At 38.4% G+C, this 23,273-nt stretch overlaps 1 protein-coding gene across 3 annotated transcripts in view; it reads right to left on the bottom strand.

Moving 5' to 3' along the window:
• ADAMTSL1 (ADAMTS like 1) overlaps positions 1-23,273 on the bottom strand; it is a 464,565-nt gene that overhangs the window by 350,051 nt on the left and 91,241 nt on the right. For all 3 annotated transcript variants that reach the window (XM_068552874.1, XM_068552875.1, XM_068552876.1), the window contains exon 4: positions 9,226-9,462. In XM_068552874.1, the coding sequence (XP_068408975.1) occupies positions 9,226-9,462 (237 nt within the window). The remainder of the gene's footprint in view (positions 1-9,225; positions 9,463-23,273) is intronic.

Raw genomic sequence — 23,273 nt, 5'->3', positions numbered from 1 at the left:
TTAGCATATTCATTATTTCTACAAACAAGGGTCCCAAAGACTCATTCATGAGACAAAGCATCCTAGGATGAATCAAGAAAGCTGCCAGATCTTGGTGGAACTTTCATTTAATAGAACATAGAATTCCGAGGCCAGAGTTCCCTGACTCAGCTACACATACTCATACCCCTATTAACAAAAATGTGTGCTTACTGATACTCTGCTTCATTACTGAAATATCTTCTCAGAGGAAAGGTGACATATAATAGAACTAATAGGATTTGACTTGTAGCTTTGCCTTTTTCTAGTCATATGACCTTCTATGAGCCTAAATCTCCTCATTTATAAGATGGAAATAATAAAGATATTCCCCAAAATTGGTACAAGAAGCACATGGTGATATGCGTGATGCACTCTGCAAACTAAACAGCACAAAAAATAATAACATTTGAAAGTTTTTTTCTAAATTAGATTCACACTGCCTTCATCTACCTCACTGAATCTCTTTGGGAAAACAAAATCCTTGATTTTGTCTTTCCCAGTGCACACTGAATTTCAAAGGAAAAATTAAATAGATATAACTTTCAAAAAGTTTTTCTGTGAAAGCTATAGAAAGAAGCGTTTATGTATCTGTGTGCTTGTGTGTGTGACGTATGTTAAACAATAAAACTGTAAAAGTGCTTATTTAAAAAACAACAAAAGAGCACAAAAAATAAAGTTATTATAAAATTTTAAGAAAGAAGGGTTTCTGCCCCACAAATTGAATATCAAGATGAAAAATATTCTCATATGGCCAAGAAATCCTTTCCATGAGTAGAGATGATACAGGAATAAATAAAGGACCCAACTGGGGTGGCAGGAAGGAGATAGTTTGAGACGAATGAATCCCTACGGAGTGTCACTTTCTCTATCTCTTAGCTATTCAAATAGAGAGGATACGTTAAGGAACTACAGTCATTTGACTTCAGTTTTTCCCAAAAGTGACAAACGCTTAAGTTGACTTGTTAACTAACTAGCATGTGATCACAGAAAAGGTTAACCTGACAAATTTTTAATCATACATAAACAGGACAGTGACCATATCAACTTGATGGAATCACACCATTCACTTAAGAAGACGTAAGAGGGAGGAAGAAAGGATGTGAATTCACTGAGTGAGAATCACATGGCAGACGGTGTGCTATACATACAGCATCTCCTCATCCCTCGTACCACCCCAAACCAATGCCTGGCCCTTCTCTTACGTTCTACACCCCAGTGAACAGCAGCAACATGCTTTGCTCAAACTAGAAGCCAGAGCATTGTCTTCAACTCTCAATTTTTCTCTCCTATTTTATTTCACCAGTCACCAAGTCCAGGGACTCTATATCTCCTGATTTGTTTTGAAATCCCCCCTTTTATTCCCACTACCAATTTTGGGTCCCTTCTAATCCATTGCCCTCAATGCAGATAGAGCACTCTTCCTAACATACATGTTTCACTCTATCTTGCATCTGTTTGAATTACTTTACTGGCACTCTTTGTCTCTCAATATTACAAACCCCAAGCTTCTTAATATAGCTTATCTAGCTCCTCATGACAGAGGTCCTGACAACCTCTCTAGCCCTTTATTTCTTCACTCTCCTTCTTCAATTCTAGGCGCTAGTTAGGTCTTTCCAGCTATCTCTTCCTCTGAGCATTTCTTGATTCCATGTTTGGTCAAATATTCCTTCTACTTATGACAGTCTAAATTTCTCCCACTCTGGTTCCTACAAACTATTCAAAATTATATGTATATATATACATGTATGTATGTATGTATGTATATGCATACATGAATATGTTTGTACTATGTACAAATAAACTGGGATGTGTGCTATTGTGGGTTGCAGTGTGTCCCCCAAAAGAGGTAAGTTGAAGTTATAACCCCCAGTGCCTGTGAGTGTGATCTTATTTGGAAATAGATCTTTGCAGATATAATCAAGTTAAGATGAGGTCATACTCAGGCTTCCCTGGTGGCGCAGTGGTTAAGAATCTGCCTGCCAATGCAGGGGACACGAGCATTGGCAGGCAGATTCGAGCCCTGGTCCGGGAAGATCCCACATGCCACGGAGCAACTAAGCCCATGCACCACAACTACTGAGCCTGTGCTCTAGAGCCCGTAAGCCACAACTACCGAGCCCGCATGCCACAACTACTGACGCCCGTGCTCCTAGAGCCTGCGCTCTGCAACAAGAGAAGCCACCGCAATGAGACGCCCACACACCATGACGAAGAGTAGCTCCTGCTCGACGCAACTAAAGAAAGCCTGTGTGTAGCAATGAAGACCCAATGCAGCCAAAAATAATTAAAAAAAAAAAAAAAAAGATGAGGTCATACTCAATTAGAACTGGCCAGAAGCCAATATCACTGGTGTCCTTATAAGAAGAGAAAACAGAGACGTTGGGAGAAAAATGCCTTGTAAAGACAGAGACATACACAGACCCAGAGGGGAGGAGGCCACGTGAAGATGTAGGCCTAGGCTGACAGCCACCACTAGAAGTTATGAAGAGGCAAAGAGAGATTATACTCAGAGCCTCAGAGGAAGCATCGCTCTGATGACACATTGATTTTGGACTTTTAGCCTCTAGAATTGTGGGAGAATAAATTTCTCTTGTTTCAAGCCACCCAGTAACGAAAGGTACCATGTAAAGAAATCTGGGCTTTCTTTATCCTGATGGTGATAGAATGCAAATTGAAATGATTCAAGCAGATAAGAAATGAAGTCAGATCTGTATTTTAGGAAGGAAACTCCTGTTTGCACTGTAAACTCCTGTTCACAGTTAGGCGAATAGAGTATAGGGGTAATAGTATACTTTCCTTTACACTTGACTCATCTCCCCTTAGAGCGTCAGTTCAGGGAGGGCAGGGACTGTGTTTTTTTTCCTGTCCATTCATGTATTTCCAGGATCTAGCACATTGCTAATTCTTAAGTAAATATTTATTAAACAAACAAACAAACTGAATTTTTCACAATAGCCCTACAAAGGTACCATTCCTGAGGGATGATATTTAACTCTGTAAGCTCAGTACCCACCAGATTATCGGGAGAACAGATAAACAATGTTCAGAAACTAAGTAATGTGTTAAAATTCAACTAGTAGGCAGTAAAGCAGTTCATTTCATCTTTACTGTGTCACGCAAAGGGGTGAAAAAGAAAGATGGTGCATTAAATCTCTGAAGCAACGTCATGCTTCCATGTGGAATCAGATTACAAAACACAGAAGGCAAAACAGCCAAGTCCGTGTTTCTGACATCACTACCTTTAGAATACCTGGTAGACATTTGATAGTAGTGACTGAGGTCACAGACAGAGATGGAGAAATAAACATTCCATTCAATTTGTTTCAAACTACTCACCATAGGAATTATTAAAAACGTAAAGAACTTCTTTGTTAGAGCTGTGGTTCATTTTAGTGTCACCACAGTATAAACCTCAAAACTCCATGATCCAATTTATTGCTTATTTCTTTATTGTATTATTCATTTTACAGCAACATTATATAAGGCATTACTGGAAAGGAATTCACCTTTTCCTTTTCGAAACGCCTTGTTTTCTGACACAGCACTGTGCAGTACTATAAATATGCAGATTCATTAAAAAAGAGCTGGCTTATAATTGCACTTTGTCTTTTGATGTATGTATATTAGGTAACAACTGATGAATTTCATTAATTATGAAATAAAACACACTTTTCTGTATTTGACTTCAAAATAACCTCAAAATTATTTTTAACAGCAGCACATGTTCTATCTGTAAATTTATGCTACTCTTTTTTTATATTTAAAACAGAAACAGGCTTTGTGCTTTATAACAAATATAAATGGGGTAATTTGGATAATGAAAATAAATGAATAACAGCAGCACTAATAGAGCTGATCCTATTTGCAATGGCTCATTAACTCTGTACAGGATGCAATTCACTGCCCTGGATCAGGAGTTGATAATGGTGCAGCATGGCGCTATTAGCAAAGAACGGTGCAACAGGAAATTAACAGAAGGTCTGTTCATTCGCTGGGAAGTCAGGATCCCCTTTAGCATGTATAACCACTTTAAACCATGCACTCAAAAAGGCCATAAAGAGGGAAAAGTCAACGAAATGATTTGAGTACTACTCCTACCACAAGCTAGTACCGATCAAGCTCATAGTAAGCACTTCAATGCAGTTGATCACTTAACCCTCACGGCAATCCTATCAGGTAGTTCCAGATATTACCCTCAAGAAACTGAGCCTCAAGAACTTGCTCAAAGTCATACATTAATGAGTGGTGGAGCTTAGATTCAAACCCAGGCATGATGATTCCAGAGCATTCGCTCTTAACTCTTCAGGGATGACAAATTGCCTTCCTGGCTCTGCTTTATCCCCAACTTCATCGAGTCTAGAATGATCATGAGCAAATAAAAAGCCCAGTGTTTCTCAGTCTGAGATGTAAGGTGGGGAGACACATCAACACAGCTACCCCTCGGGGACAATGCTCAGATTCTAGCGGGGATGTCAAGGGGAGGATGTGGTTTGAAAAGACATTCACTAAACCTATTGTCTCCACGCGTAAATGACAGAATTCAAGCTGGACAAGGTTTTGGCCTGTGGGAGAGGCTGAAGAAACAACACAGGGGGCATAGTTAAAAAATGCTGGTAAACAGTGACATTCTCTGACCTCTAGTCTGCCATTAACCAGCTGGAAGATCCTGGGAAAATCGCATAACCTAGCACAGCAATATTTCTCAGGGCTGGACTAGATGATCGCAAAGGTAGTGCTTTCACTCTTAGTAACAATTTCTGTGCTCTGGAGAAAGAACGAAAAATAAGTACAGGGTCGTAACTTTCTCATAAGGCAAACGCTATTCAATTTAAAGGTTTGTCCTACATTCCTTCATTCTGAAATCAGGTTCTTATTGCTTTCTTGTTATTAAAACTTCATTTATGAAATGATGGTGAAAGTCCATGAGAGAAGGTCTCCTTTTCCTTTTGAATGTTCTTAGCAGAATAAGAAGTAGTTTACTTTATCTCATTCTATAAACTTTTTTGAATTGTTACAGGGTTATGAAGTTCCACACAGGGAACCACTACATTAATATATTTTGCAATTCAAAATGTTCAGGGTACTCTACTTTTCCACAGCACTTGACAGTTTATTAAGCATTACACGTGAATTATCTCACTTGGTGCTCTGCAGTCTGCGAGATAATCTTATTTTGCAGAGTAAACATAGAATTTAGGAAGGGTAAGCAACTTGATCAAGATTACACAGATCAGTAAAGAAAATCCAGATTGTAATCTGTATCTTGTGACTTTAAATGCTATCTGCTTTCTAATCGGCGAGTGGTTCATAAATCTGGCCAAACACTAGGGTCACAGGAAGAGTGTTTTAAAAACATCAAATGGATAAACCTGAATTTCTGGAGGATCTTTTAAGAGCCCTCCAAGGGATTCTGGAGGGCAGTCAAGTTTGGGGACCAGTACTGAACATCACACTGCCTCTGTCCGGCTAGCCTCACCAGGAAGAATAGGGGCTTTGGAGTCAGAGCTGGGTATTTCTGAGCGAGTCCTATAACATACCTGAGTCTCAGTCCTTCATCTGTGAAATGAAGATAATGCCACCTAATATGCAGAGTTGTAAATATTTTTAAAAATACACGTAAAGTGCCTAGATATGGTAGTTACTAAAAAATGGAGGATATTTTATTATTATTATTAGTACTACTATTACAGTGAATATACTGCCTAATACGATGCCTAATATTACTGAATAAGGTATCTCTTATAAGTAGCAATGATTCTAGAATTTTCCTGAAGCAAATTCACTACAAATACAGATAACCCCCTCATTTACGACTTTTGGAACTGTCTGCAGGTCCCAGTTCCCTCCTCTGTGAAATAGTTATATTTGTAAATTGCTAAGGTATCTTTTGACTCTAAAAGTCAAAGTCTCCATAATTTTATTTGAGAATTAAAGCCTCAGATGGTTTTGAGGAAGTGGATTTTAGTTGAGTATTAAACAGGCATAACTGAAGTAATTGGTACTTTAAAATGACAAATCTCTTAGTTACGCTGCCATTTTCTATCAAGGTAAGACTATGTCCAAAGCTAGACATTTGCTTCTCTACAGTTTATAATTTATATCTGTCTAGCATCAAAAATATTTGAAGCAGCTTACCAACAAAAAGTGATAATAAGACAACAATGAAGCCAGTGAAAGAGCTGAAAATTCCCCCAAAATGGGGTAGAAAAGGAAGAGAAGAGAAAATGGGGCAGAGGAGATGACTTTTTTCAGGAAGCCAGGAGAAGCTCTTTATAAAAACTGTACATTTAAGTTAGCGTTAAGATTTTTGACAGTGTTTTTAAGATTATGAACATATGACTTCTTAATGTTTCTTACCAAAGACCACAAATGCTAATCACCGATATACAGATGCAACCTAAATAAAGGAACTTTTTTCTAAGTAGGATGGGATTTACGTATGTCCACTCTTTCAAGGTAGCAGTGACTGCTTTTCTTTTGTTGACTAACCTCACTCTTGTCCTTCTGAAAAAGTATATACTGCATTTAAGTATTCCATCGTTATTCCTCTATCATTTTTTTGTGGATAAGAAAAAATTTTTAATTGTTTTGATAATGTCGAACTTGTTATTGGCAAAGCCAAGTAAATCTTTAGGATTGTTATCCATTTGGGAAAACTTCTATCATATTCCTCTCTCACCTTGCTGTCTTTCTCTCACATTGCTGTCTTTCTGCTCCTTCCCTCCTTTTTATAAAAGTCAAGTAGTTTTTAATCATAAAAAAAAGGCCATTATGGTAATGGTAGCAAGGATCTAAAAATGATATCACTTAAATTCATATTAAGTGGTAGTTTTTGATTCCTGAGCATGATTAATTTGATTTTATTTTTTTTTAACAACTATTCCGCTGCTCTGATTATAGTCAAAATGAAAACTCCTTCTTGGTTTTAGACATCGTTTCCTTTCTGTTCCTGCTGTCACTGGCCTGGCCCAAGGTTCATGCTTCTCCTCACCTTGGCTGCTCTTAGAGCCTCCTTTTCAGCTGGTCTCTTTGCCTCCAGGGTCCTGTAAGTGGTCCAAGCTCCACTTCAAGCATCCTGTAACTGCAGCTATATTCATCTTTCTAAAGCAGAGCTAGGGTTATGTCTATTCTCCACTAAAACTCTTTCTTGGCCACCCACTGCTGATCATGGTCTTGTCTGCCATTTCAAGACACCATGATTTTCTCCCAAAATACCTCTCTCTCTTTACTGAGAGATCATGGTCTTGTCTGCCATTTCAAGACACCATGATTTTCTCCCAAAATACCTCTCTCTCCTTACTGAGTACCTGGGGGGTATCCTGCTCTCTGGCCAAACTACTTGTTAGAATCTAAATGCAATCTGAACTCTTCCATCCCTTTACCTTACTATTGCCTCTAACAAGACAAATAAATGAAGAAAAGAATAACAACTAATTACAATTTCTAGGTACGTCACCATTCTATTCAGATATTCTCTAATTTACATTTGTCCCCAAATCTAACAGGTCACACTTATAAGAATCTAAGTTGAGGAGGCATGATTATTCTTGCTTCAGTTGCCAAGGTACATGAAGCCAGCTGGCGGGGTTAGTCTAGGAAAAAAAGAGGCCACATTGAATTCCCATGCAGCAGAAACAAACGAAACCTAATTTGCTGGCCAATCTTGTTTATTTTGGTTCATTCATCAGTATAATATAGTACCCACGACTTTGGACTAGATATCAGGGAACGTGAAATTTAATCCCATTTCTTCCATGACCAACCATATAACTTTCAGAAAATCACACAACTTTTCTGGTCCCTGGGTTTTTCTCATTTACAAAATGGAAATCTGTCTTTCTTTGTTCAAACACTACACATACATAAGAAATTATTATTATGTTTTTTTGCCATTCCCTACAACATAGTCCCTTTCTGTATATATTTGCTTTACAATTCTCTGTCATTCCCAAAGCTTTTGTAGATTCCATAATTACATCTCAACACCACTGAGAGTTCTAGAGAAGGAAGCAAATACCAAGTATCACAAACGATTCAAATACACTGCTTTTTAGGATGTTGATTAGATCACCTCTTAGCCCTTTCCTAGCTTTAAAATAGTAAAATAGTTACAGATATGTAAACATCATTCCATCCTCCTATCTAAGAAGTGCTTGGACTTGTCACAGTTTGTCTCATGATTCTAGACCTCATGAAGGTTTAGTATGTCTGTCTCTCTCTCATCTACACAGAACCTTGTAGGATGTCTCATACCTCTTGTAGTCATTCACACTACAGCTATTCCTTTTACATCTGAAAACAGATTTAGCTTTTAAATAAACATGTGAATTTGAAAGAACAAATTACTGAAACACATTTTAAGTTTATTCTTATATGGCTAGTTGTGATATCAGAAATTCTGAAGAGAGAAAAATTTCAACCAATGTCTTCTTGGGAGAGGCAAAGATTCTCAAATTGTCTACTACGTGAAATTTAAAAGTATAATGGTCAAGTATAGCACACAGGAAACTGTAGCAACTGCTTGCTCCAAAAACTAGGCTGGTCATCCTAATCCAAAGCATAGACTGAAATCAAGATGGCAAACGTATTAACTCTCCCTCACCTTACTAACTCCCTACCTAAAGTAGACATTGAAAAACTGATACCAGAAATCAAGTCTCTTTGCTCTCCCTGTTAAAGATTTACCTGGCTGAATTAGACCTAGTTGACACTGCCATGCCTTTTCCTACAATTTGTCTGCATTTTCAGCATAACTGTAGTCATGATAGAGAAGCAACAAGTTCTCGTACAGTGTACGTGGAGATTTTAGAGCCAATCTCACCTGAGCGATTCTGAAGCTCTAAGTAAATGAAAGTTGATGCCTCTGAATACAGATACACACACACACACACCCCCATATTATTTCAGGGACAACCAAGGTAGAGGTAACTTCAGAGTCTAGTACAAAAGTGATACGCAATATTGAAGAATTTTGGTTCTTCTATATTGAAGTGAGACTCAAAGGAAAGAAGAAACTCTAGTCCACTTTTCCTTAACACATAATACAGCTCTTGTAGTTTTAACTGAAGCTGAACCTCAAGTTTCAAATGGGTCACCATTTGTAAACTCTAGAAAAAGTAACACTGATTCAGATAGCAGGACTACACAGAAGCTACTGACACAAAACCCTCTGGAAAAATAGAATGAGAAGAAGCCAGCACTTACTTGGCACAAACCACTGATGCACATATCCAAAGATTCTGTGTAGCAGCGAGTCCCATCTAAGACTTTAGGTGCAAGTTCAACAACGAGGGCTGTTCCTTTGGCCTGGCACTTGAGGGAACATGGGTTGTCGGGGTCGTTAGACACAGGAAGCCATTCATAAAACTGGCCATGGTGCTTGACATCATTATGAGCTGAGCACTGCTGCGCTCGGAAATCACCTGCTTCTGGTGGGCAGTCCTGGAGAAGAAAAAGAGGGAAGGGAGAAGCACAGGTTAGGAGAACAGCCTCAGACAGAAAACTAGAGCAGCTATGTGCTCCAGGTCTTAGGAAACAAAGCAAATGTTCTGTCATTCCAGATGGACCCTCCCATAGCATCTGAAAGGTTACATGATTATTTGGCCCTCAGAAGGTAGAGATTTGAGAAAAGTCATCACCTTGAAATATATTTTCTGATAGAAGTGAAATGGGAAAGAAACCAGCTTGAAATAGATCTGATGGATACTAGCTGGGAAAGTAACCACCTTGAAATATATTTTTTCAAAGATGTTTATTTGTCCATGGATTCCCTCCACATTGCAACATCAGTTTTGTTTCCTTGTAATTTAAGTAGAACTGAGTTTAGTCACAGGGTTAGTTAAAAGTATCACTGTCATTTTCCGTTCTGATAACAAAAGCTATGATAAAATGTTATTTTAGAAACTAGGAGAAAAAGTTGTGATGATTTTGTTCAAAATTTTTTTGTGGGGTTGTTTGTGAGTTTTTTCCTAAAACAGTATACTTAGGCTACACAGTATCCAGAATTAAACATGGAGACCAAAATAGAGAAAACAGCATTTACACCTGAATTTCTTTAGCTTCAGGCAGCATGGCTGAATGTTTTGGACTTCCTCCTCAGATGGGAGTTGGATGCAATATGGTGGGTCTCTATGGGCCTACGTTTCCTTGTGTTTAGAACAGAGGCAATGATAATACTCAGCTCTCAAGGTCATAGTGAGAATTTTATGAGCTTTTGTTGGCCAAATACTGGCACAAGGAAGACAGACAGTACATGGTAGCTATTACTGTGATTATTTAATGAAGCCACTGAAGAGAAAGTGTTGTTGGAGAATTAGGAAAGCCTCTGAATTTGAATTTGAAATCACACTGGCTGAGACCAGCAGAAAACAAGAATGTTTTACATGTATATTTTATAAATGGAATTTTAAAATGTAAAACCATAACTAACCATGGCTATTATCTAATAAATGATAAACTTTAGTGAAAACAATTATGATTTAATTTAAAAAAGATAAATATCACCTATCCCTCGGAGAAGCTTTTTGATAAGTAGGTCTATTTTATTGTACCTGCATTCAGATTAGGATTTATTATGGAAGACTGTAGAATATCCATCTACAAGGATGGATATTAATGACAGGGAAGTCTTTCATTAAAATTTTTTTATCTTAAATAATGAATTTTCATGTGGCCTTTTAGCAGTTCCTGATTACTACATTATCACTTTTTTTTTTTTTTTAAAGTTTTCAAGTAAATATATTTTACTTTAACTTTTTTTTTTTTTTTTAATTATTTATTTATTTATGGCTGTGTTGGGTCTTCGTTTCTGTGCGAGGGCTTTCTCTCTAGTTGCGGCGAGCGGGGGCCACCCTTCATCGCGATGCGCAGGCCTCTCACTATCGCGGCCTCTCCTGTTGCAGAGCACAGGCTCCAGACGCACAGGCTCAGTAATTGTGGCTCACGGGCCCAGTTGCTCCGCGGCACGTGGGATCTTCCCAGACCAGGGCCCGAATCCGTGTCCCCTGCATTGGCAGGCAGGCCCTCAACCACTGCGCCACCATGGAAGCCCCATTATCACTTTTAAGAGTTCTCTTTTACAAGGTTTCTTCCTCTGAAAATCTGTTTACATTTAAATAAACATTGTGAGAATAACATTATGCTATTTTATAAAATGAAATCCTGACTCTTTCCTCAAATTTCAGTGTTACTATTAAGTAGCATATAAGGCTTTAATATTTCAGAAAGCATAAATTCTTCCTAGGCAAAATGGATGTAAACAATTACTTATTTCAGTTGAAATTAAAGTAGCTCAAAATACAATATAAATTCTGAAAGGCATTTTATTGTTAGTATCATATATGTTCTCAGAGTGAATAAAATGTAGTACTAAAGGAAAAGAATACATTTTATTTATTCTTTAAACAAATAAAGTATACATGGGTACCCAACAAGGCTTAAGTGATTTTGAATACTGTCTGAAAAAAATTTAAAGATCATTAAACCAGTCAATAAGTGTGTGTTACACTTTGTTGTGATAGTTAGTTGTTTGTTGTAAGAAATAAAACAAAACTCACAATCTGCAAACCTATGCTATAAATCACAAAACAGGTAAACTGTACGATGCAACACAAACTATCTGAACTCAAATGTTTTCACCCCATCTCCTTTCAGACGATGTGTTCCAAGATAAGAACACAAACAAATTTAACATTACTTATTCAAGAACTTAACGTTCCAAAGGCAAGACCTCAACTTGCCCAGTTTACAAATCCTACCATTCTCCAACTAGACCTCATTTACTAGCTGCTGTCCTGAAATAACCCTGTAATTAACTACAGCCCCAAACTCTACAAGTCTTCTTCCCTAAATTCCCCCATCTGAGAAACTACAGACTGTCAGGGTGCGTCTTCCCCTTGTTTAGCAAGTTTAATGAAACCAGCTTTATATGATTAACACGTTTCCCTGGTGGCCGCTGCATGGGGGCTTCCACAGTTGAACTGATAGTTTAATTAATAATTTTTAAATAAAGTATTTTCAGTTTCATGATACCTGTCATTCCAAGAGTCAGCTGATTACTCAGTAGTACAGAAGAAATACTGAAGTGAACTCAATAAAGCAGAATACTGAGCAAACTGTTTAGAATGGTCCCAAACTTTCCTCATAATTACTTTTACCTTCTTTTTCTATAAATAAAAGTGAATCAGCTATCAGGGAATTTCAGGGTCAGGTTGAATCAACCTCTGCATTAAGTAAGAAGGATAATATATAATTAAGAGACCTTTGCGTATGAACCTGAGATACTTTTCTGCATTTATCCAATTGCAAGAAAGGAGTGTCAATTACATCTTAAAATTGATGTTACATCATCTTAGTACAGACATAAAACTCCCACAGAATCTCTTATGAGTCCCTTCTGTTCAACAAAACGTGTTGAGTCTTCCCACCTTTACTAAAATAAATAAGACTGAAAGTCAGACAAAAGTAAAATTACTAAAAAGTGAAGCTAAACTATTAAGACTTTTTGGTTTTCTTTTCAGTGACAAAAAAGTAGACATATATAAACACATCACAGAGAATTAACAGGCAGACAGATGTTCCTGTTTGCCATTCACCTATATCTATTAGCTCTGAGAACACCTGCTACAGGTTTTATAAACTTTCACAACTGGAGAAATGTCTCTGAGAATAATAATGCTTGCGAACACCTTTACTCACTTTTATCACTATGGTCTTTCCTCCTGCCCCTACTTCTGTAGGGGTGGGAATATATATTTTGCTAAATTGAGAATGCACTTAAAACCTGGAGTTCAACGTTGGTAACTGAACTTGAACCTTCTTAATGTTTGAGTTTATTTGTACTTGGCAAAATGCAACTTCCTGTTTTAAGAGAAAGGACTTAAGAGGGCTTATAAAACAGGTTCAGAAAGCTTCTTGGACATCAAATCGCTCTTACAAAATAACGTTTTCATGATTTAAGTGTAAATGAATCAGAAACATATGAATCAAATTTCCCTTGAAATACACATGTTTAAAAATTAAGGGAAGAAGGATTTGGCAAACGCTTCTTTTGTTGAACCCAAAACATCTCAAGCATAGTTCAAGACACTCACTGAACTCCTGATGCATCTGGAATCACCCAGCTGCAGGAGTGGAAACTCAAGCAAAGTCATCATAGTTTCTTGTCCCACAGGTATCATAATAATAATTACAATAACTCTTACTTGTATAGAGATTCATCATGTACAAAGTTTTTAGTTTTGAATTATAATTTGATGCATGAAACCACTATAGTTCTTGATCCTCCTTAAAGTTAGACTTAGAAACTGATGACCTAACTGCTTTGAAAAATATTTAACATCCTATCCTGGGCATCATCTTTGAAATATCTCATAGGTAGTAATGGTGAAGACAAATAAAATTGCTGAAAATTCTCATAGCTATTTGAACTAAACACAACCCCCACCAAGAACCTGGCAAAAAAAAAATGGTGTGGGAAAGACGCTCTGGACTAAAGACCCCCAACTTTCAGCCAGAAACACTGTCCAGTAGAAACAGAGCAAGAGAGAGCAAAGGAATGCATTTCTTGGCCTTCTGTCTATTTCCAACTAACTGTAATGCCTGACGATTGACAACTCTGTGTCAGGCTACTGAGCTAGGGCTTCCTCACTCTGAAAAAAAAAATATTTTATTTAACATAGTCAGATGATCCCATGAATTACTGCATTTAGCCATTTAATACAATATAATACTTTTTCTCTCCAATTTTAAAGCACTCAATCCTAACCGTGTCAGAGTTTTCTTCTTTAAAAGCACAAAAATAAAAGCTGACCTTTAATGTACTCCCATTATAATTCATGAAGTCCGTGGAGTTCTGCCATAAATGAATCCAATTCAAAACATTTTCTGGTTAATTAACTAGCCAGTGGGAAAGATAAGATGGATCCCAGATGTCCCCTGGTGATGACAGGTGGATCAGATTACACTGTGGGACAAAAGAGGGTCAAGCTTCCCAGAGTTTACTCACTGGGTGAAATGTAGAAGATTATAATCTCAGCAGCTAAGGTGGTAGCATCAGAAAGGCTTTTAAAATGGTTCTGAAAAAATATAGATTCAGGGTCAGGAGAAACATAACTTTTTCTCTTTTTAAAGATGACATTTTCCTCCCTGAGGGATACCCTTCTACCTCTACCTCTACCCTTCTGCTCTACCTCTATCCGGTGGTTGGCCTTTTCTCCTAATTTTGCTGTTTCATTGAAATTATTATACGAGTGCCATGGTAGAGATGCCATATTCTGATTCTTTGGTTTTATTTGTAAAGTCAATATTGATACCTGATAGTATCAAGAAAATACTGGAAATTATATTTAGGCGACCACTTGGACTGTAGTAACTGAAGAAATCTATCCTTCTCACTGCATTTCCCTATCTCGTAACTGTTCCTCCAAATTCCGTGTCTCCCCTCCATCCGGTCCTAATCACTCACCCACCATAAACATTACTGTGCAAGAAAACAAAATTATAATTGCTTAATAAGGTGTCTATTCTATCCTCCAGAAATTTGAGATTGCTACTCCATGATGAAAACATATATGGAAATTTATCAGCTACTTGGTGACTTTAGAAAATTTTATTAGTGCTAAGTTTTACCCTCAGAATATTAGGAACCCTCAATGGTCTGATGGTAAAATGGGAAAAGATTACCATAAAAGATTCCTGCACAATAAATAGATGGAAGCTCTGAAAAATATACACCTTAAAGTTCTCAAATCTCAGCACAGAAGTAGACACCTCTTTTATATATTTTGGCTTTACTACTTGGCTTTCTGCCTCTTTTATTTGAAGTTAAGCTGAGACTACTAAACAGTAATTATCCACTGATGCAATCCAATCTAATACGATATTTTGTTCTCAGAAACATAATTAATGTTTCAATTTCTATTTCCAACTCAGACTCCCTTCTCCTGAACTCCAGTCTCATATATACAACTGCTTCCTCACCATCTGGATGTCTAAGATATCACAAACTCATCATATCCAAACTTGAATTCCCAATCCCCTCCTTCCCCCCAAAATTTGTTTCCTCTGCAGCCTTTACCATCCCAGTCAATGCCAATTCCATCCTTTTCAGGCCCCAAATCTTAAAACAGCGGTTCTTACACTTGAGTGTGCATCAGAATCACCTGGAGGGCTTGATCAAAGTACCAGATTATTAGGGTCCCATCCTCCAGAGCAGGGGAAACGTGCCACACAGCAGGAGGTGAGTAGTGGGCGAGTGAGCGAAGCTTCATCTGCAGCTCCCCATCACTCGCATTACAGCCTGAACCATATCCCTCTGCCCCCCAACCCCCATGGAAAAATTGTCTTCCACGAAACTGGTCCCTGGTGCCAAAAATGTTGGGGACCTCTGCTCCAGAGTTTCTGATTCAGTAGATTTGGGGGGGGGGGTAAAGGAATTTGCATTTTTAACAGGTTCCCCAGTGATGCTGATATTGCTGGTTTGGTGACCACACTTTGAGAACCACTGCCTTGGAATGATCCTTGACTTCCACATCCAATCCATCAGGAAATGCTGGTTCTATACACAAAAGTATGCAGAATCTGATCACAAACTCGGCCAAGCCACCATCATGTCTTGCCTGCACTATTACAATAGTCTCCTAACTGATCTTTCTTCTTCTTCCTTTGCTTTCCAAGAGACTTCTGTCAGAGCAGCCAGAATGGCCTTATTAAAGCAGAAAAGAGATTGTGTCACATTTCAGCTACACCTCTGCCATGGCTCCTCACTTCACTCAGATCAAAAGCCAAAACCCTCATCACAGACGGAGGTCAAGATGTGGCCCCATCATCTCCTTCTGTCTTCCTTATGTCCTTGGCTCCAGCCACACTGGATTCCCACTACGTCTTGAACACTCCAGGAGTACACTTACTTTAGGACACATGCGTTATCTACCCCTTCTGCCTGGAATTTTCTTTGCCCAGATTCCAGGTGGCTAATTAACCTCAACCTCTATCAAGTCTTGCTCAAATATCGCCTTCCCAATGAGACCTACCTTGACTCTTCTATGCAAAATTGCAATTGCCACTACTGATTCCTTTTTATCCTCTCAACTTTTCCTTTTTTCCTTCACACTTAATGACCTTCAAGTACACCACATAATTTTACTTATTTATTATGCTTATTTTTTGTCTGTGTCCTTCCACTAAAGTATAAGCTCCAGGAGGATGGGGATCTTTGACTGTTTGGTTCGCAAGCTATTATACACCAGTACGCAAAAAAATTTTTTTTGAGAATTAATGACTAACACATCAAATACATGAAACAGAAGTCATGTCTTTCATTGTAGAAACTCCTATTCTGTTTTCTTAAAATCTTTCAGGGAATCTAAATCTTGATAGTTTCCTAATCAAGGACTCTTAGAAAACCTTGATGAAATATCTAGTCTTTCTTCTTTTTTTGAAATACAGATTTACAAGAATACTTTTCATTTCAGACACTAGGAAAATTGAATAGGGATTCTTGCCTACTTTCTGAATAAAAAGGCAGATTGATGTTTCCTCCAGCATGTAAACAAATTTAACAGGGCAATACTAAGAAACATAAAATGTGCTGAAATAATTTATTATTCCATAAATAGACAGTTGTAAATTTTATATAACATTCACTGTTATATGCGTGCACTATAAAGCACTAATGTGAAGGTATCAAGCTTTATCCCCAAATTTTGGCCACCTGCTTATACTAACATCAACATTATCATCAAAAGCATTTATTTGTGCAAGACTGCTAGCTGCTATGAAAAATGAAATTAAACATAGTCCCTGCCCTGTCTAGACAGTCTATATGGAGACAGTTCTATTATATTTCAAGAGCATAATAATTAAATCTCAAACACATCACTCTCAGTGCAAAGAACAGAAAATGGGGTCGATTTTGGAAGGTGGTGCCACAGCAGGTAAAGGTCACTCTTGGCTCATTCTTCCTCCTATTTGAAAATACCAACAGACTTTCTTGGGACACTATATTTTCATGTATAGTATATAAGACATATTTAAGAGTCCTTTGTTTTGTTCTTTTTTTTTTCCTGGTATAAAAGATTTACAGATTTTCTTTATTTTCCTTCCAAACCATCAATACTTCTGGAAAGTAAGTGCCTATGAAAATTAATCATTAACCATTTGAACGCCTTACTATGGATCAGGGTCGGGCCGTATAAAATAACATCTTTACAGATTTGTGACCCTGTAAAATAATATGGAGCTCTTGAGTTTATTCAGGCTTTGGGTGTGGCCTACTCTGGGCCCACTAAGTGAATGCTGATTACAGGTATATTAAAGAGCTCTAAACCAGTCCAAATGTGTTTATCCAGGTCCAGACATAAGAGACTCAAAATGTATCACACAATAAATCATTAACCCCACCCTACTTACTTGATTAGAGCTTGTTATCTGAAAACAAATGCTCTGCTTGGCTAGTTTTTAATGTCTCCAGGCATTTGAGAGCTGATCTAAGTAAAAACATTTCATTTTAAAAGTTCGTTTTTTTTTCTCCCCCCTTTGGGTAGCTTTTATTTCAGTGCCTTTCTTTTTTCTCCTTTGAACAATGCAGACTTTTGGAATCCAATTCCCTAGAGGTATTTGTAGGACTGGTTGTTGTTTGTCATATTAGACTCTTAAATTCTCTCCATTTTGAAAATATTCATTCCCTGAGGGCTTTTATTGTTTTTAGTCCCTTTCTCTGAATTAGCTCCAATTTAGCAGTATCTTTTCTTAAATCAGCATTTCTGACTTTCTACTATTTTTTATTATTGTCTAAAATAAATGTTCTCTCCCTCCCCAAATTAACATATTTGAAGTGGTAATTTGTAATCCTTTTTGGAACATGGCATACAATTTCATTTTAAAAGCATTCAAGTCCACAGGGTTTTTGTTTGTTTGTTTGTTTTCAGACTGTATTTACCAAAATATTTGTGGTGGAGAGTCAGGTTAGAGGAAGGACTCATATAAGGGAAATATTTTAGCATGTAAATACTTAAGCTGTTACTACTGCTGGGGCCTGCTGCATAACAAGTTCATTATGCTTCTATTTATAAGTGGGAAAGGTAATAAAGCTTGATATACGACAAAGGAGCAAATACGGAGGCGGAAGTTGTCTTCCGGTGCTTATGCCAGCTGCTTAAAGAAAACTGGAAAAAGATACCATCCAGAGCAATTCAAAGATAAATACAGTAATCCCCTGCTTTTCCAAAGTTCGCTTTACGCCATTTTGCTTTTACGAAAGACCTTACATTAATACCTGCTTCTGCCAACCAAAAGAAATCCGAAGAGGATTTTTGCTTTTACAAAAAGAGGTGAAAAGCAAAATAGTGTTCAGTGTTTATTTTGCAGCGAGCCTAGACACCCACCCCAAGCAGGGAAAGTGGCACCACCAAGCTCCTTCCCCAGGAACTACACTCTGCATCTCAGCCTCAAGCCTACATTTGAACTGTGTCTGTGAGCATCCGTGCTTTAACTCCATTTATTCTGTGCATCTGTTAGCAAGATGCATCCTAAGGTAACTGCTTCTTTGTTTTATGCCATTTCAACTTAGAAAAGGTTTCATAGGCATGCTCTACTTTCAGAAAGGGGAGAAACCTGTACCATGTTAGACAATTCAGAGAAGACCATAGTATTCTCTTCTCCTCTTCTCCCTCCCAGTCTATAACAAACTGCCTAGTGCTGCCTGCAAGCTTAACTTCTTTTCGGCTGTCACTGAATCCTGACAGCTGTCTGTTTTCCTGGCACTGTATCTCATCAATGCTCTTTTTTGGAGGCATGTAATACAGTACCATGAACACCTCTTGAAATACCTCTGTCCTTGAGTACTTGAAATACTTCTGGGCACTCGATAGGTAAGTTTTTTGAAGCAAGCAATTGAAGGTTCCCGAGTTAGTTCCTACAAAGCTGACATCAGGCTGCTATTTGAATTATTATCCAGTCAGTTCCCTGAAGTTTATATTAGGAGTGAAGCTGCTTCCCAACTTGGAGAAGGTTCCAGGTCAATGGGTGGAGGAGAAAGACATCTATTCTCCAATCAGTGGAATGGAATAGCGCCTCCTCTCAGCCAGATTCCTCTTTGGATGGTAGATTCTAACCCTGACCACAAATACAAGTCAGTCATCCTGGCAAGAGACAGGTTTCCAAAGAGAGGAAATCAGATGTCCTCAGACTGTCCATGGTACCAGTGAAGATTAGCTGAGTCTTTCCTTATAGACTGTGGAGTGAGGGGAAACAGTAGGATTACCATGGATAAAACGATCAAGAGCTTAATGACTTTCTCTTCCTTCCCTTGTCTCTCTCCAACTTCTAGATCAGAATTCCTATTCCAGACACCCACGTTCATGATTTACTATATAAACTGACCTTTTAAACGAAGTATTCTCAAGTGGCTGGAAGCTTCATCATGGGTATGGTGACAATACTTTCCACAGCAAATGTTAGAATTCATGCTTGATAAATTTGAGGATACTTATGGCAACACCAGGGAAATCACTGCAAGTGGGATTATCTTAGAAAAATTGGGTAGCCATGGAATCAGAACAAAGCAGAAAGTAAAAGAAGCAGAGTGGGGAGTTTCAACTCAATTGGTGTCAGTCAGTGGTCCTGGGTAGAAGGGAGACCCCCCTCCCCCATAGGTTTGCTGTAGGGTAGAGTAAAAGCTTCCCTTACATAACCAGAGAAGGAGTCCACCCTTCCGTTTACTGTGGTCAAGTGGGACCTAGAAATTGTTTGCTCTCTTTCCCCAGTTCCCTTTCTAAATTTCCTTATTTTCTCCGTTCCTAGGAGCCCAGGACCTACATGCTGTCACAAATCATACCTCTGCCTTCTCTTTCCACATCCCAAACCTCCTCTTCACCCTGCAGGAGAGGATGGGTCCATCACTGCTCCTTTAATGCTTTTCTTACCAGCTTCCAAATTGGCAGCTATAAATTGGACAGCTGGGCACTCTTTTCAGAACACAGTGAAACGTGTCAGTTCCTTAAAAAAAAAACCCAAAAAAGCCTATCCCTCTGAAGGATCTCAATATTCACCCTGGCATAAAGGGGAATGGCACTGTCATATGGTGGTTCTGTAGGCAAACGGGACAGAAATGAGTTAGTACCAGTAAAACATTTAAATCAGTATTGGCACATAGTAAGCACTCAATAAATGTCAGGTATTATTAATATTACCAAAAGCATGGAGGTGAGCATTATACAGCTCCTGGGGGCTTCAGAGGAGCCTGAGACAGTGCTTGTTTCATCTAGCTTTGCCTTCCTCATTGCCTTGCTGCCTCTAGCACTACTTTATTTAGTTGTTTTAACATAATTTTAATTAAAGGGACTTAAATGAATGTCTTAACATATGAGTCTAATCAAATGATATCTTGTGCCAAATTTATTGGGTTATAAGTTTGATGGATGACAACACTCAACTTTGTTTATGTGTGCTCATGCTTCTTAGTTTGTTGATCTTGGACTATGGACATATTTTAAGAAACCAGAAAAGAATTAGAGAAATATATTTCCTGACCCCGAAAACCCAGTATTTTCAGGTTGTCCTCTGAAGCCTGAAGCACTTCCCCTGAGCCCCAGTCTCATCCTGAAGAGCCCTTGGCTTCCAAGGTGATTTTCCTCTCCTCTTCCCCTAAAACTTCCATTTCCTTCCGTGGCTGTACTAGGGAAGAGGGAAGACGAAAACAAACTGATTCAAGTTATCTACAGTCAGGTTTGGATGAATCACAATGCTTTCTAATTAATCACTCCCAATAGCTATTAATTTCCATGTGTTCACAGAACACGGAGACACTAGCTGAGCACTAGGCTACAGTGAAAGGTCAGATATGCTCCCTGCCTTCATGATGCTCACAATTTAAAGGGGGAAGATAGGTATTGTGACCATAAATCAAGCTTTTATTCTAACGATAGAATTGCAGGCAGAATGACAGACAATTCAAAACTGGAGGATAAGTTTTGGACAGAAGTCACCTCCCTTCTTATTTGGTCGCTCTTTAAGGCTGAATCTGAAAAAGGAGTGAAGGAAAAGGGCCGCTGAAACTGTCTCTCCCCCTGAGTGTCCTCAGTTTTGCAATGGGCTCAGTCTGTTTTCTCTCTTCTATATGGTGTGACAATACAACAAATACCTCAGCAGGTTTCTGCAGGGAGCTGACCTAGCTTTGCCTGTTCCATAGCCTCAGAGCTCCCCTCTTCTCTCCATCCACCCCACACCTTATATCAGGATAGCTGCCATTCCCTCAATGCTTTGCTGCTCTGGCTTACATTACCCAACATGGCCTCCCTGTATTCACCTGGCTGAGTCCTTAAAGCTTAAGTATCACTTCCTGGTTTCCTTCTACGACAACTTCTTATCCTCAGGCTGAGAGAGGCAGCTGCCTCTGAGATGCCATAGAATCCTATACATACCTTCATCCTTGGACTTAACACACTGTATTATATTCTTGGTTTACCAAGGGCCTAGTATCAGCCTGGCACAAAATCAATGCTAAATAAATATCTGTCAAGGATTGAATTAAGAGACTTCCATATGCAACAATATATAGAACCAGATATTTTGACAAAGCCTCCCACTACAGAACACCTAAAAATTCTACATTCAAGTAAAAATAACATTTAAAAAAATGTTATATGCACAACTGAACTGGCAAGGAAGTTTCCATAGAGAAAAAAAATTTGAGAAAGCATAAATTCACAGAGGAAATTGACGGATGTCCAAAAGGGATCTGTTGGTTTCTGGTGGTTTACAACTTTCCATTTTAGTAGGCTATAAGAGCAGGAGACAATGGATAAAGTGTATAGACTGCAAGTTGTGGAACAGGATCAAGATCCCCTCATAATTCCAAGACCCTAAGCAAAACCCTTAGAGAAAGAGTAAACTAGGAAAAGAAACAAAACACTTAGCTTCTGGAAAAGGCCAAAAAATGTAGATAGTAAAAATATTAGTGGTTTCTGGATATGGAGGAGGGAGCAATGAATAGGCAAAGCACAGAGGATTTTTAGGGCAGTGGAATTATCATATTCTGTATAAAACTACAATGGTGGATACATGTCATACACTTGTCCAAACCCATAGAACGTACAACATCAAGAGTGAACTCTAATGTGAACTATGGACTTTAGGTGATAATGATGTGTCAATGTAGGTTCACTGACTGAAATAAATACACCATTCTGGTGGGGAATGTTGAGTGGGGAAGGCTGTGCACGTGGTGGGCAGGGGGCACATGAGAGATCCGTATCTTCTGATCAGTTTTGCTGTGAATCTAAAGCTGCTGTAAAGTTTACTTAAAAAAATAAAATGGGATGATATCAACAAACCAAACCAACTCAGCTTCATGAAGGGAAATAATAAGGAAACTTGCCTATCTCAGCTTGGCTATGGGTTAAGGATGGGGCTAGAATTCTCTTTCAGAATTCCTAACAATGGGACTCATGAGAGTTTAGAACACAATTCGCACAACACGGACAGTGGAAAATTTAGTTTAAAATGGTCTTGATGATCTTGAGAAAGAAAAACGGAGCTGAAGGAATCAGGCTCCCAGACTTCAGACTATACTACAAAGCTACAGTAATCAAGACAGTATGGTACTGGCACAAAAACAGAAAGGTACCTCAATGGAACAGGATAGAAAGCCCACAGATAAACCCACACACCTATGGTCACCTAGTCTATGACAAAGGAGGCAAGAATATACAATGGAGAAAAGACAGCCTCTTCAATAAGTGGTGCTGGGAAAACTGGACAGCTACATGTAAGAGAATAAAATTAGAATACTCCCTATCAAAAACACAAACAACCTAATCAAAAAATGGGTGGAAGACCTAAATAGACATTTCTCCAAAGAAGACATACAGATGGCCAAGAGGCACATGAAAAGCTGCTCAACATCACTAGTTATTAGAGAAATGCAAATCAAAACTACAATGAGGTATCACCTCACACCGGTTAGAATGGCATCATCAGAAAATCTACAAACAACAAATGCTGCAGAGGGTGTGGAGACAAGGGAACCCTCTTGCACTGTTGGTGGGAATGTAAATTGATAAGCCACTATGGAGAACAGTATGGAGGTTCCTTAAAAAACTAAAAATTGAATTACCATATGACCCAACAATCCTAACTACTGGGCATATACCCAGAGAAAACCATAATTCAAAAAGACACATGCACCCCAATGTTCACTGCAGCACTATTTACAACAGCCAGGTCATGGAAGCAACCCAAATGCTCATCAACAG

Source organism: Eschrichtius robustus, chromosome 10, assembly GCF_028021215.1.
Source record: "Eschrichtius robustus isolate mEscRob2 chromosome 10, mEscRob2.pri, whole genome shotgun sequence".
Classification (NCBI taxonomy): domain Eukaryota; kingdom Metazoa; phylum Chordata; class Mammalia; order Artiodactyla; family Eschrichtiidae; genus Eschrichtius; species Eschrichtius robustus.
This window is presented reverse-complemented; position numbering and strand designations above follow the sequence as displayed.